We start from the raw sequence: 14,024 nt of genomic DNA on the forward strand, positions 1-14,024 counted from the left end.
GTTGCTAACACTTTATCCCGCTGCTTTGAAGAAACAAAAACTAAGTATGGACATAAAAAGGTAGACAGAAAGCTGAAATTTTTCCTCTCTCGTCGGCTGATTTTGTGCGGTTTTGAAGGGTGGATTACCTTGTTCATTCAATGTTCGAGGGATCTTAAAAACTTCGGAGCCATCGTAATACTTAAATCCTCAATCGTGTATCGTAGAAGCGCTTTCTGTTAACCCTTCAATCCCTAATAGTGACAAGGTTCTAATTTCTCTTTACAATCTATGCCTTGAATCAAATGTTTAAGTCACGCGAATAAAGGAAACGATCAGCAATTAACGAAGCTCTTGATGGTTTCACAAATTCTCCTTGTTAGAACTTAGGAAATGTGTAAAGAACAGTACGGAGAACATGCATAAGGATGTTAGTTTAAGACTGGAAGCCCATGTGGGAGGGCAGGAACATAGAGATGGCAGGAAGTTTTGTGGGTTGGTAACAGTAGAAACGACATCCGCTTCTTTGGGCTTCCTCTGTCGTGCAGTGAAGCAAAGAATGCTGAAAGAGGTGAGCATCACACGTGAGTGAGACGAGAAGTATGAAGTGAAAGCAAGATACCGTCTGGCTACTTTCCGCCATCCTGTACGGCGTAATCTCAAACGGAAGAGCTGGACTTCTGCCTTGAAAAGTATTGCTAAAAACCAATCTAGTCGTAATCCTTTTAACAGCCTCAAAATCCTTAAAAGTGAGGATCGGTCGAAAGACTGCAATAATGAACAAAATGGGTATCGCGCATGTACTGTTGTTGAGAGGTGTACAGGTTGAGATAAACTATTATGTGCGTTGAACATCTGAAAATTTTCAGTTCAGACGCTGGAGTGGAAAGTAGAGGGGAACTTTAAAGGCATTGAAAAGGAAACGCAGTGTGTGACTTTCCCATGCGTTGGTCAACCAAGTTAGACTCGGCGCAGGCTCTTAAGGAGTGATTTTTTTTTCCGCATTTTCTAGATAATCAATCCTTCAGCATCTCTAAATGATTCGTGAACCATGGTGCACGTTCATGAATCAGAACTTGTGAAACGCATTCTGATAGCATACCATATCACTACTAGCGCCCAATCGGTTATGAGGTCCAGCTTTGGATGACAGCACAGCTTAGAGCAATCTACAGGCGCAGTTAGTGAACCAGCGTGTAGTAGCCGTGACGTCACTCAATTTTTGTTAATTAATATCTGTTTGTTTGTCCGCCTTAACGGCGGAAAATGCTAGATAAGTTTCCAAGGGTTATTTTGCTACTTCCTGTTTTTCATTAGGGGTCACGTACAAGGCACAGCACATCCTATTCCAGAGCATTCAATGCTTTTTTTTGCAGCTGCTTATGATTGTGATTAGTTTTTTTTCTGTGGAGAGGGAATCTACTTGACTAGATTTCTTTTTGCCTGAAAGGAATCTGTAATTCAACTTAATCCAATTTCTAAATAAGACGATGGGCGTTACGCTATTTCGATAGCATATTCCGTGCCAAAAGGCGTTCCTAAAAATGGAACTTTGCCTTCAGTTCTCTGTGGAAGGATGTTTTCAGCGTTGCTTCTCGTGCTAACAAGTTAATAGTATGCGAAAATTAGGAAGTTCTTTCTCTTTCACATATACCAACAGCCATTATGGATTCTCATTTTTCGGAGAGTTATTTTGGAGCTTTTTCTTCAGGATTGTGCTAGACTGTGTAGATGGAAGTTTTGTGCGCACATTGATGAGATTGCAGAGATGAGCCGGGAAGCTGCGCAAGGTTTTTCCACTCGGTGCTTTGTTGCTTTCTTTTAATAGAAATGTGCGCATATACGCTCTTATCGCCGTACTGGATTTTGCGTCTTCTGTTAATGACGTCATTTTATTCATGTCGGCGAGTATATCCCTGTTCGTCCTGGTAAATGGAAGATCGCGATCCAATTTATGAAGAACTCTGCCGTATTTTGTCTTTGTTTTTCTTTTGTGTTTTCGTTGGATTTAACTTTTGTTCCATAGAAAATAAGAGAGGCAAAATAGTTTAGTCGTTTCAATACTCCTTACGGGTGCTACGTTAGTGGTTCTTTTATGATAATTTTTCAGCAACGTGCTTCAATTGAACTTTCATTTTCATCCTCAATTCATGGAGGATGAAAGGAATGTCGTGTTGACATTTCAATAACTGCTTTGTTGGAGCCAAAAATTTAATCACTCTAAGGAATTTCTCCCGCTTTGAAACGTATTTACGTAACAGTGCTTCGTAGGGAAGCAGTTTTTTTTTCAAAAGTCTTGCATAGAAACATTTGCATTTATCGTCACAAGTTCCTGTGATACAATTTTTAATGTAACTTAATGTCGGAAAAGTGCCACGCACTAGGTTGAAGCTTATGACGTCCTTATTCCTTATACATGACACTTTCATAGGGGGAATAATCTGATCATGTGAATTTACGTCACAACAGTTTTGGAAACCAAAAGAACTGGCGGTTTTGATAACATGCCAGCTAATAGGTTTCATTGAAAATTCACTTCCTGTGTTTCATCTCTTTTCGATTTGTAAGAACGTTGTTCTTGGTTGAAGCAGGGAAATTTAGTAGATTCTCACTACTTAGTGCTTTGGCATTGCAAAAATGTTTGTTTTTACTTCGAGTATTGGAAAATTCTTATCCAAATAGTTTCGTGTTGACACTTAGCTTAATCTCTTTTTAAACGGATCGATGAAAGGCTTTGACATTTGCGCATGCGGTTGTAATCCCATCACGTAAGAGTGGAACCATAAACAAAGTATCATGCTTCACTTGTTCTGCCCTTATAAGTGCATTCGTCGCGTTGCGATGATCATATGCTCTAAAAGGACCTACCTTCCATAAGCGCCAGACCTTCAACGAGTCAGAAGTAGAAAAATGTTCTCAAAACTGAGCCCGAGTTTTGCCCGCAAAGGACACCAACAACTCACATGCAGTGATGCGGACGAGAAAGATCGAGTCATTGCTGGAGTACAATACAGCGTACGATACATTGGATCCGCAGAAGTTGCGGGAGCAAGCGGGACTGGCAGTGGAAAGACAGAAAAACCCGTAGCCACAGTCTTTGAAGAGCAGAGGAAAAATGGCAACGGTAAGACGCAGAAGAAAATGATCCTAAACTTGTGTTCGAAAAGGTTGAGCGTCAGCGAGGAAGCGAGCGGAAAACTGATCGCAAATTTCCCGATCTCTAAGGTAACCTTCTGTAACATCGACAACTTTCACGAGAAAGCTTTTGTGTTCATTGCACGAGACAGGGCAGAAAGTCCATTTAAGGCATTTGTCTTCACGTGCGAAAGCAAAGCCAAGGCACGAGAACTTTTCAAGGCCCTTTCTCTGGCTTTCACGATCAATTACGAAAGTTATCAAGCGTCACTGGCACGAGGTTTGCCAAGCAACACAATGCTTGTACGCAACGATGAGGACAAAAGCACGTTCTTGGATAGAATAGGCGGTGAGTGTTTGGACGGAGCGCAACCCGCGAAAGCGAAAGCGGAACATTTGAATGGTGCATTAACTTCGCGGACAGAATCTCCCCTGCTCAATGTAAATGGATTTCGATCAGTCCAAGAGACAATTCCGAAGACAATGGCACCCAAACAGAATAAGAACCTTCTACGTGTTGCAGATTGCCGCTTGCGGAGCGCGTCGGATCCCCCACACGGTTTTAAAGCGAATGCGTCAATCGTATCTGACTCAGAAACTCGTCCGTCTTCGCTGCATCCCTCAAAGATGAAAAAGGGTGATGAAATGGAAGAAGAGTTTACAGAATTTGCTGAACTGAGGTCGAAGTGTCGCTCAAACTCTGCGCTCGTAGCCCCGTCAAGCAGACATCCCGGAAATATGTTTCATGGCTTCCAAAGTTGTGACAGTACTCCGAATGTGTGGGGCAGTTTCCAAAACTACTCTCGCCCGACGATTTATTGAATACTTTTACCTTGGCCGAATGGTTTAGTTAGATTTCTTTTAAAGTAACAAGTTATTTATTGTTAAATCGTAGAGGGTGGACGCTTGCGAATTTCTCACGCAGTCGGAGAAAATATTGTGATTAGTAAAGGAAATGCGGGGTTAAATATGCCCGCAATGTGCTCCAGAAGTTACCAAACTGTTTAATGAGTTTCAGTCGTTTATGTTGCGACAAGTATTTTTGTATCGTAAGGAATGTTTGAAAGAATTTCAGCTAGACTGTGAATGTACCGAACCGCTCGAAAAAGAAAGGAGCCAATTGTGACAACGTTTTTTGAATGATCCGTAACAAAATAAAAACATTTTGGAATTTTGATCTTGTTTCAGCTCTCCACATAACTTATGCAATATATTAAAATCAGAGGAGGAAAATGATTTTCTAGAGAACCAAATCAATCGAAAGAGCCTCCATTGTCGCTGTGCCTTTCTCCAAAGAGGAGCATAAATAGGCGCGGGTGAGCTGTGAGGAATAATTGCAAGGGATAGACCCGTAATGTTCTTGCATCCTACATTAGGGGGGTGGGGGAGGGAAGGTCGTGGCAATGCCGCTGAGACTGAGCCGTGTGTCGCAAAAGATGTCATAACCCTTTAACTCCCAGAAGTGATTACCCTGTAACTTCTCACGATAGTATCCATATATTACACAACAAACAGGTCGTGAGAATACTCAAACTCATCAGATACAATTTATTGCCTTGATTGAACACCAAATTCTCGTAATCAATTTACAAGGAGATGTGTAGTAGCTAGAGGGGAGAATTGACGATCAGATCTTGGAAGTTATAGGGTTAAAGTGCCTTCTTTTTTTGTTTGTGCATTCAGCTCAACACCGAGCCAGGACAATGACTCTTTCAACCCAAATCCGGCCCGAATCCGCTATCAATATCTTAGGATATCAGCATTGTAAGATGTGAACAAACGCAGACCTTTGACCGAACGCTGTTAATCCTTTAAGTTTCAGAAGTGATTAACATGTAACTTCTCCCTACAATATTCGTACAACATCCAGGAAACAGGTAATGGGAATACTTAAAGTTATCAGGGAGAATAAGTTTTGGATCAACTAATCCTTAATTGATGTTTCTGTTTATCTCATCACTTGCCTTGATATTGTATTGATATTGTAAGGAGAAATTCTGTCCTGGTCACTCGTGGGAGTTAAAGGGTTAACTTTTTTCATGGGCATCTTATAATAAACGCTCATAGTTACACCACCACAGGTCACTAAAATATGATAAATTTCTGGAGCAAATTTTTAGGACTAATCCCAGATGAAAACGGAAGGAGTATTTCACGTAAGAAACGAATCTCTTCCAAACTGAGGTCCAATCTTCCTACCCAGAACCTTTCCGAGTTCTTTTGTAACAAGACGTCTATACCTCATGATGAAAGATTTTTCATCATTTTATTATGTATTCAAACATGATTACAAAGCATCCGTGTACTCATTCCCTGGCGGTTACTGAATTGAACTTGTTCCAAAAAGTTATTGCGAAAATAATAGTAATAAAAAAGAACGCAGCAGCCTTAAAAATTATTGTTACTTCTCATGTGCATTTGGTTGAATACGTTTTAAAGAAATTGTTTTTGCCAAGCAAACGCTCCTTTTAAAGAAGAAACGTCTAATTGGAAACTCTAAAGTCAGATATCGAAATCGCAACCAATTTAAAATAAATATGATCAGGAGTTGGTAAGGTAGATATTTATGAAAAATTGGCCTCTCAAAGCTTCTCCTAAAGTTTAAATTAGACAAACAACATTACGATTGTCGCGAAAATTACAGCTATCTAACACGCGCAGAAAACGTATTCAACCCAGCACAAAAATTGCTTCTTCTTAATTATGAAGTGAATGTGATGAATGTGTTGTGAAACGCATGGCAAAAAAAAAATGGTTTTATTTCTTCTGTTTCCATCGTTCCACCGGCGTGACCTTTACAACTCGTCGTTCAAGCGGTAGTCATCCACTTCGGTATCACCACTCTCGCTATCATTACTCACGCTATCACTAAAGAAAGAACGAGAATATGCTGGTTAGCAACTGCTTTAATTATAGTCATCCAGCAATTTTTTGCGGGGTAGCAGAAGGTCTGCATTGTTTAAGATCAACCATTCCATAAGAATTGTCAAGAGGACTCGTTGGCACTGCCATGAAGTCTTAACCAATCAGATGTAAAACTTACACCTTTGACTTCTCATTAGTAATGTGAAATTGACCTTTTTCCTGATTGGTCGATTTGATCTCAATTTTGGATGATATTGAATGACGAATATTTATCTTACCTTCTGGCTGGGATATTACATCTGCGTGTTATGAACAAGCTAAGGTCCATTTCTGGAAGCTTATCACAATCAACATGAGTCTTGGACTGTATGAATCCAAACCTCGGGACTGCAGGGATGAAGTCCATGTTGTCGCAGATAAGCTTGGACACACTAGCTCTTCTGAGTTGGCGAAGTTGGCATCGCGTAAACGCTGTGTTGTCGGTATTCTTTTCTGGATCTGGTTCGTTTTCATACCAAAAGCGATCTCCCGATCGAGTGCGATTGAACTGATCTGCTATGATACACTGAGCGGTTGGCCCTAGGAGCCCTCCGTTGACGGAATCAGGTTCCAACATTGCTGTTAACGGCAAAATAGTAAACATTATGAGAGGTAGTGGCGCAGTGTAGTTATTTTCTTAGCATTTGGATTCTTATTATCTTTCTAGAGTGTAGAAATTGTGACTGAGAATCGAGAGAAGCTACAGGAAAACCTCACCCCTTGACATGATGATTTGAGTCAACGCTTTGGAAATATAAATTTGCGCTGTTTTCGTACCACTCTCTCCCTTTCAGTGTAGTCTACTGCTAGTTTGTACATTAGAACTCAGACATCAACAATGTCTTGTGTACTATTTTATCCAAATTTTTGTGTAGAAGTGATTTTTCAAAACACTTAAGTAAAGGCTCTCTAACGAGCTTGCCTTTAGATACTCTCACCGTTTTCGATGGCTAATCTTTTAATAGTTGAAACCCATACAGACTAATCACTCAGGTTAACCAGTAGCTTTCAGCCCATAAGTGAATTTCGTTTCTGACTCATTGTTCTCCAATGAACAAATGAAAATCGAATCGTTTCTGACTAACTGTTAAAGAATTTAATGGCTTTCCGCCTTAGGCAGCCGTGCTTATTTTTTTTACTTTGAATTCTCCTCGGCTTGCGGTATTTTCCCTTGTTCTGATCGGCCTTAATGCATTGGTTATGATTCTCTACGACGTTCAAAAAGCGCTCTCTTCTTAGTAACAAACTTACCTCCGGTAAAAAGATCGATGTCTTCGACGTGGGTGTACACTTTTTTGAGGTTTTTGATGTCCTCGGGATCAAAGCCAGCTTTCTTAAGGTCGTCGAAACTATTTACCTTTGGTGCAATGTTGCACAAAGGGAGGTTACGATACACTGTGTAGCCAGGAACACCATGTTCACGACCTCTTTGGTTGTTGAGGGAAATGAGATCGGCGATATCGCCCTCACCTCGCGACAGGTGTTCTTGCACCGCGCTGGAAAAACGCCTACAATAAGAACAATAAACATCAGTGAAGGTCCTTACACATGGAAGAAGAAAGTGAACAAAGAGAAAGCCAAAAATGAAGGCAGAGGCCCCTATAGTGTCGTTTCGTCCATAGCTTTATGGCAAATTTTGCTTCGCACGGGGTTTTTTCCAATCAAACCTTCCAGACCTCATGTTACCCAAATGGAGCGCTTTTCGATTTACTGTCATAAAACCAACCCAAAGTAACCAAAGAAGCCAAGCACAACAAAGGATAATATCACTAGGAGAGAATAAGAACTCAAACTAACATCAAGCGCGGGAAACCACAAGTGACTAAGTCACAATTGGTGTTTGTTTTGATTCTTGTTGGCTTAGAAGGTAGTGCGAGGTTTTTGGACCAATCACACAGCGAAGTGAGGCAAATTTAATCAAAGCAATCCCGATTACTTTTGACACTCCACTGAAAATTCCTCGGAACTTTTCTTTAATCAGTTAACGCTTTGTAAGTTTCACTCACCCATCTATTTTTGCAGCAGGCATTTTCATCAGGCCTCTAAAAATAGCATCAACTCCTCCATTACACTTTTGATAAAGGAAAATTGGATTGCCAAAATCCCTCACTTGGATAGGCAGGTACTCTGCCTTTGAATTTTTGTCACATATGTGTTCAAAGCCATCTTGAGTAAAACGTCTGAACTCTTCTTGCACCAAACTGTGGCCAAAGCGGTATGCAGCCGTTGAGAAGGCCTGGGTCATTTGGGCGTTGACATCCTCGCTATAGCCTTCAAAATAATTTGTCCCTCTTTCCAGAATCAGATTAAAGTCTCTTCTCTAGAAGCACATGGAAATCAAACAAAAAGATCCATTAATTTGATTTAATATCACTTCTGATGCGAATGCAGTATTATATCCCACCATTAACCAGAATGAAATAGAATACGTGCAACTCGCGTGCGGCTCTGTTAAAGTGGGGGTTAAAACTCAGACTTTAACAGAAATAGTTCTACTTCTGCTATATTATGAGTTAGGGACCAACCGTTTTGGTTTTGTCACCATGAAATACACCTGGTCATCCCATAAGGCTCTGGGATCAATATCAGTATCTGGGCAACTGCCCACCTACCCCTCCCCTAACCCAACAACAGTTAATTGATAACAAGTTAGGGTTAATGTTGGGTTAGGGGAGGGGTAGGTGGGCAGTTGCCCAGATACTGATATTGATGTAGGCTCTGTACTTTTCTACTCATCCCACCTCACTGGCAGTCAGTTTTCTATAGTCCCCCCTTTAATCTGTGTTAAAGACTCCTGACCCCCCCCCCCCTCCACTGAAAACCATGTGATCCTCCCAGAATCCTCCGTTATTACTCTTTCTAGACGGATGCAATTCCATCGGAGATGAGCCCTCTGCAATTCTGACAGTTTTCTACCACTCATCTATCCTACTGGATTCAGGAAAGCTTTTCGAGGGTTACGTGCACCACCCCGAAAACGCAGCACCGATTCGAGAATGAATCACGCTGAACACATAGTCGCCTCGTCTCTTAAGTACAGTATTACTGTAACGCAAGCGTTTTTCTTACCGTCCTGGGGCTCAAAATTAAGGGCAGGAATTCGTTGTATGTGATGTGTTGTAGGATCGCGCCAACGATTTTCCTTGCTTCTTGGTAAATTCGCTCTGGATTCCACTGAGTACGTTTACTGAAGAAAGCTGCGATTCGATTGTGCTCACGAACAAGCAGAGTGTGAACTGACATGAGACCTGCGACAAAAAAAAAGTAGAAAAAAAGGAAATAAATCAGCATATCGTTATAAACTGTCTACTTTTCAATTTTGTAATAGTTGTAAGGCTATAAGGGCGGGTTTGCAGCCAATAGGGACCTTTAGAAATTGAAAGTTCTGAAACGTAAGAGTTCTTGTCAGAAAGCCTTAAATTAATTCCCGTGAATGGACCTAGTCTGGGTATGGCTCGAGCTTTGTTCGTCCCTTTAAAGATGACATTTCGTTTGCAGCCCTAAACGAGACGACACGTTTCCCTCCTTCTTCACTCCGGACCCTCCTCGCCTCTGGTGAACTATTAAGTACTCTCCCTACCTTGATTTTCGTTTACGCGCTCGTCTCCTGCCAAAAAGCAAGGTGTGTTTGGATCTACAGACTCGCAAAACGTTTCGGGGAAAGCTGCAGGTAATAGGTCGCCCAGAGGGCAGCCGTGTGGTGGTTTCATAATTTTCAATGACCCATCTGGGGCCCTAAGATTATCCTCCTCCTCCTCGCTTGAGCCATACACATTGGATGCATCAATGTAGGCTGTAATACTGTTGGTGTGTTCTCGTGGAGCAAGTTTGCCAAGCCTTTCTGGTACGTGAGCAGAGTCTCGCTCCATTTCAATATCAAAGACACCCTGAGACCTAAATATGACATCATTTTCTGGAATTTCAATGTTGATACACTCAGGGTCTTTGGTTGGAGGTTCACAGTTAATACCCGGAAACTCTGCTAGCGTGAGGTCATGATCCATAAACTGTCCCCAGTTCATTGTCAAGTGGGTGAGCACCATAGAATCAGGATTGGTTCGGTCTGCGTTACTTCCGTGGACTTCCAAACTCACTGTCCTCGCGTTCGGTAACTCTGAGCCATCCTTTGCTGCGCGAAGTTCCAAGATGCCATCTGCGTAGTCATTTTCCACCAGGCGCTGAAATTTATCACCTGCTGCTCCTTGTCTAGGATTATCCAAATTGTTACAAGTTCCGTCGGCTGTTCGGAAACGAGCGTTTGGATTGCACCTTATGTTTTCATCAGGGTGTACGTCGCCTTCAAATAACCTAAAAATGTCCAATGCGCAGTCCTTCTCTTCACTGTGTAGAGATTAAGGAGTACAAACAGCATTAGAGCATTTAGGCCGTGTACTTAAGCACGCATACTAGATTTACACTGAAACAAATAGGATTTTCTCTCTCGATCTCTATGCGTGATAATTGATTTCTCTACCCTCAACTATCACGCGATAGAAATCAAAAACTTTTAATAATCTAACGAACGCTGTACAATAGTTTTTGTCCTTACCTACTCGAAGAAAGTTCAAGTGCTGCACGGACTTCTTGCTCTTCACAAAGTTTTCTTACAAGGCAAACAGTAATAAATTCACTTTGTTTTGCCTGAAGCCACTCTTTACCTTCTTGGAGAGATTTTTCCCCATGCTGTAGTGATATGTAGTGTTTAAGTAGGGCATTTTTCTTCCCTTCTTCTTTTTCCGCCAGCATTTTTTCATCATACTCTTTTTCGGCCTCATCTTGGCATCCTTTTCTAAGAGCGTCAGCTCTCCCTTCAACTATTGTCTTGGCGTCTCGCTTTTCTAACTGTTGTTCTCGTTTTTTGTCTATGCCCCGTGCGCTCATTTCGTCTAACTTTGTCATCTCATCTGTCATGTCCTCCACTGTTTCCATTTCTTCGTTGGACGGGTATGGGTCATCAATAATGTAAGAAGACGTCATCCCCAAACCGAGGATCAGTAATAGGACCAATCCACTGTGGATATGGCCCACCATGTTCGCTAAAGTCAAAAGGAAAAGGTTACATGTCAGGTAACGAAATTGAGCGCTTTCGAAAATGTCATCGATAAAAGCTTTGCTACACTTTCTACTCAAGAATACAAATAAGCCCTTTTAATGACCTGAGTGAGTGACCCTGAGAGGGATAAAATGTCACGGTGGAAGGCAGTGGCAAAGAACAAAGCGAAATTGAAAAGGTTGTCGTTTGTTTAAAAAGAAAAATGTAAAGTTTGACACTTTCAAAACATTTGTATGATGGATGAAAAAACTTTGTCCTCCACCAACTTTTTCCTCTCTAACAGTTCTTGCTAATTTCTCAAAATGGAAGTAATCCTAAAATTTCACCTATGAACTTCTACATCAACGGCTTCTCAACCGTAAATTCTGCAAATTTCATTTGTTCATTACTTTTTTGTTTTTGGATTCATGACCCTTCAAGGGAATCTTACCGTGTGGTGATCATCGGAAACTCATGAATACATGATCTTGAGTCGGCAAAGTGGAAGCTAGTATCAGCTACTTCAGCGATCAAATTATCCGATAGCGGCCATTTTGGATCATATATCACATGAGGTCACCCTAGCAAATGGCATTTAGCCACGCACTTATTCACTTTTCTAAGAGGGGGAATGGTGGAAATTTTCTCCGGTTTTGCTCTCTTTTTTTCCGACAGAAGTAGCATCGAATGAAAAGAACAGAGATTAAAGAGGTATGCGATGCGAGAAAAATGCATGTGAAAGTGTTTCTGCTAATGCGTTTGTTTTCATCATCGCGTGAGCAGTTAACTGCTCAAGCATAACGAAAATACATTCTTTCCTGTTTGAGTGACACACATTTGTTGCGCGCACAACGCCTGATGAAAATGCCGACGGCATGAAACGTCAACTCTGAAGTGAACAGATTTCGTGCCCTGCTCACGCAATACACTGGAGGTAGTTACTATCCGAGAAAACAAACACGGTCATATTTTGCAAAACCCACAACGAAGTTGATCGACTCTCATCTTTGTCTAAGCAATCAAAAGGGACCTCAAACTATATCCACTTTTAAATTTCAGTAGGTTTTTCTTCGCTTTTCTGAAGTGGAATGCTATGGAAATTTTTTCAGTTATTCTTCCTTTAATACAGGACTCGTCGAGCAGAAATTACATGTAAGTGCGATATGCGAAAATTGACTTCAGGGATGTTAAACGAATTCTTAAAAAACAATTCTGCGATAAGTTCTAAGAATCTACTTTTAGGCTTGAAAATCGCTAGACAATGGCGATATGTAGAAGGTGATCAAGTACAACTTATAAAGCAAAACGCTTTCAAAATGCTCACATCACTTTGGAATTCCACTGAAGAAAGCCACAAAACGGAATGTTACAAGGACAGCTGAATCAAGTCATGAAAGTAAGAGGCGAAAACAAACACACAGCTTAATCGATGTTGGTTGAGATTAAATAAGATTTGAAGGTAGAACCGTGGAACCGCGGAACCGCGGACTTCAAACTTGGTAAAAATACATATGTAGGTCACACTCTCAATAGGTACCCATATAAGTTGAGGCCTGACAAGTCGTAAGGATTTTATCGCTGTAAGGTCATCTGATACAAATTGAAAAAGCTTGAAAGATGTCTGTGAAGTGCTGTAGGTGCAACTTCTTAAAGCTACCAAGACTTTTAAGCTCGAGGAGCAAACACGAAATTTGTTCGGCGTATACTAACAGACTACTACCAACTAATTTTGTTTTTGTTCATATGATCGCAGTCATACCCAAAATTCAGCGAGATTTTTAGTTACCTCTGATAATCCTTCGTTTCTTCTGCTCAAAAGCCGGCTGCTTCTGGTAGAACTCCCTGTTTCTGACTTAAATCCCTTTGCTTTAAACTGCTCATTTTATACCAACAACCCGGAACTTTTCTGAGGTCATTATTGCCCAATTGTTTGGTAGCTATTCAATTAAGAAACTCATTTGTATTGTTTGAATATTCGTGCGTGCATCAACTCCCTTACGTGGGCCATGTACACGCGAATTGTTTGAAGAGGTTCGTTTGTTTCTAGTGCGATAACAGAGTCGCTTTTCCTGCGATGTTTTTAGCGAAATTTCCCGCAATCGTCAAGCATGTGTTATCAAACTTGATTACTTTGACGAGTTAATATTTGAATTTGCTTTCTCGTTATTTGTTAAATTGTGGTTGTTCAACTGGGTGATTTTTCCTGGTTGGTGTTGATTTGTTAACGTTCCTGATAACCGTTTGACGAATCGTTTCTGGGCAAACTCTTATAGTTTAGTTTGATTGCAAACTGTTGTTTGCAATCACGTTACACTTCTCAAAAAACAGCAATTCAGCGAGCTAGTTGTATCTAAATCTTCAAGGAAAAAAAAAAGTTTCGTGTTGCAACCCAATTTAGTTCTGTATTGTTAAGAATTCTAAGCAGGTTTAATGGATGAAAGACTTCTTTGTTCAACTCTTCGGTTGAGAGCTCCGTTTACGTAAATCAAGGGGAAAAAGGAAAAAAGTATTTTTATGATTTTTAGCTTTCTCTTCTTGAGACAGGCATCTTTTCTGCAGGTTCACGTCGAGACATTTTTCAGTAAAGCGCGGAATTGATAAAAACTAATTAAAGTAAGATAGAGGAAAGACATTCTGTATTGTAACACCTAATAAACTTGTTAAAGATAATCGATGAAAGGGTTATTACCATACAAACAATAGATAAGATGTCAATAACCAAAACATTCACTTTTTTATTCGAAGTTTTGGGCAAATTCTGAGTGTATCTTTTGGAAAATTAGAAGACTTAATTTGAACAGGTGTAATTGATCTTGAATTTTAAGACTTCAGTCCCCTGTTACAGCAGAATTGAGAAGGAAAACAGATTTGTCGGTACCAGTCCAATATTTGGTAAAAATCGAAAGTTGTGTTTTACATGTGTGAGGTAAATTGATTGTTCTTCTGAATTTGCAACTGCAATCTTGACGGTGCT

The 14,024-nt window shown here is 40.6% G+C and overlaps 2 protein-coding genes across 2 annotated transcripts; one reads left to right on the forward strand and one right to left on the reverse strand.

The window, feature by feature from the left end:
* Positions 1-553: 553 nt before the first annotated feature.
* Positions 554-4,291, forward strand: LOC113684903 (low density lipoprotein receptor adapter protein 1). The gene has a single exon (XM_027202322.2). It carries the CDS (start codon positions 2,890-2,892, stop codon positions 3,934-3,936), a length of 1,047 nt encoding a protein of 348 aa, XP_027058123.2. The 5' UTR covers positions 554-2,889; the 3' UTR covers positions 3,937-4,291.
* A 1,067-nt stretch (positions 4,292-5,358) lies between these two features.
* On the reverse strand, positions 5,359-12,905 carry LOC113685428 (salivary peroxidase/catechol oxidase). The gene is made up of 8 exons (XM_089190049.1): positions 12,837-12,905; positions 10,568-11,054; positions 9,599-10,359; positions 9,088-9,266; positions 8,025-8,338; positions 7,270-7,526; positions 6,258-6,597; positions 5,359-5,982 (listed from the first exon to the last, which is right to left on the reverse strand). Exons 2-8 carry the CDS (start codon positions 11,047-11,049, stop codon positions 5,910-5,912), a joined length of 2,406 nt encoding a protein of 801 aa, XP_089046175.1. The 5' UTR covers positions 11,050-11,054; positions 12,837-12,905; the 3' UTR covers positions 5,359-5,909.
* Positions 12,906-14,024: the final 1,119 nt, after the last annotated feature.

This window comes from Pocillopora damicornis, chromosome 12 (genome assembly GCF_964200805.1).
Source record: "Pocillopora damicornis chromosome 12, jaPocDami1.2, whole genome shotgun sequence".
NCBI classification, from domain to species: domain Eukaryota; kingdom Metazoa; phylum Cnidaria; class Anthozoa; order Scleractinia; family Pocilloporidae; genus Pocillopora; species Pocillopora damicornis.

Bases quoted from the DNA above. Each gene is read 5' to 3' on its own strand.
- LOC113684903 (XM_027202322.2), top strand. From the start codon at position 2,890: ATGTTCTCAAAACTGAGCCCGAGTTTTGCCCGCAAAGGACACCAACAA.
- LOC113685428 (XM_089190049.1), bottom strand. From the start codon at position 11,049: ATGGTGGGCCATATCCACAGTGGATTGGTCCTATTACTGATCCTCGGT. The intron at 9,267-9,598 runs GTAGGGAGAGTA...TTTTTGTCGCAG, and splicing joins GCGCGTAAACGAAAATCAAG to GTCTCATGTCAGTTCACACT. The intron at 6,598-7,269 runs GTAAGTTTGTTA...TGCCGTTAACAG, and splicing joins CATCGATCTTTTTACCGGAG to CAATGTTGGAACCTGATTCC.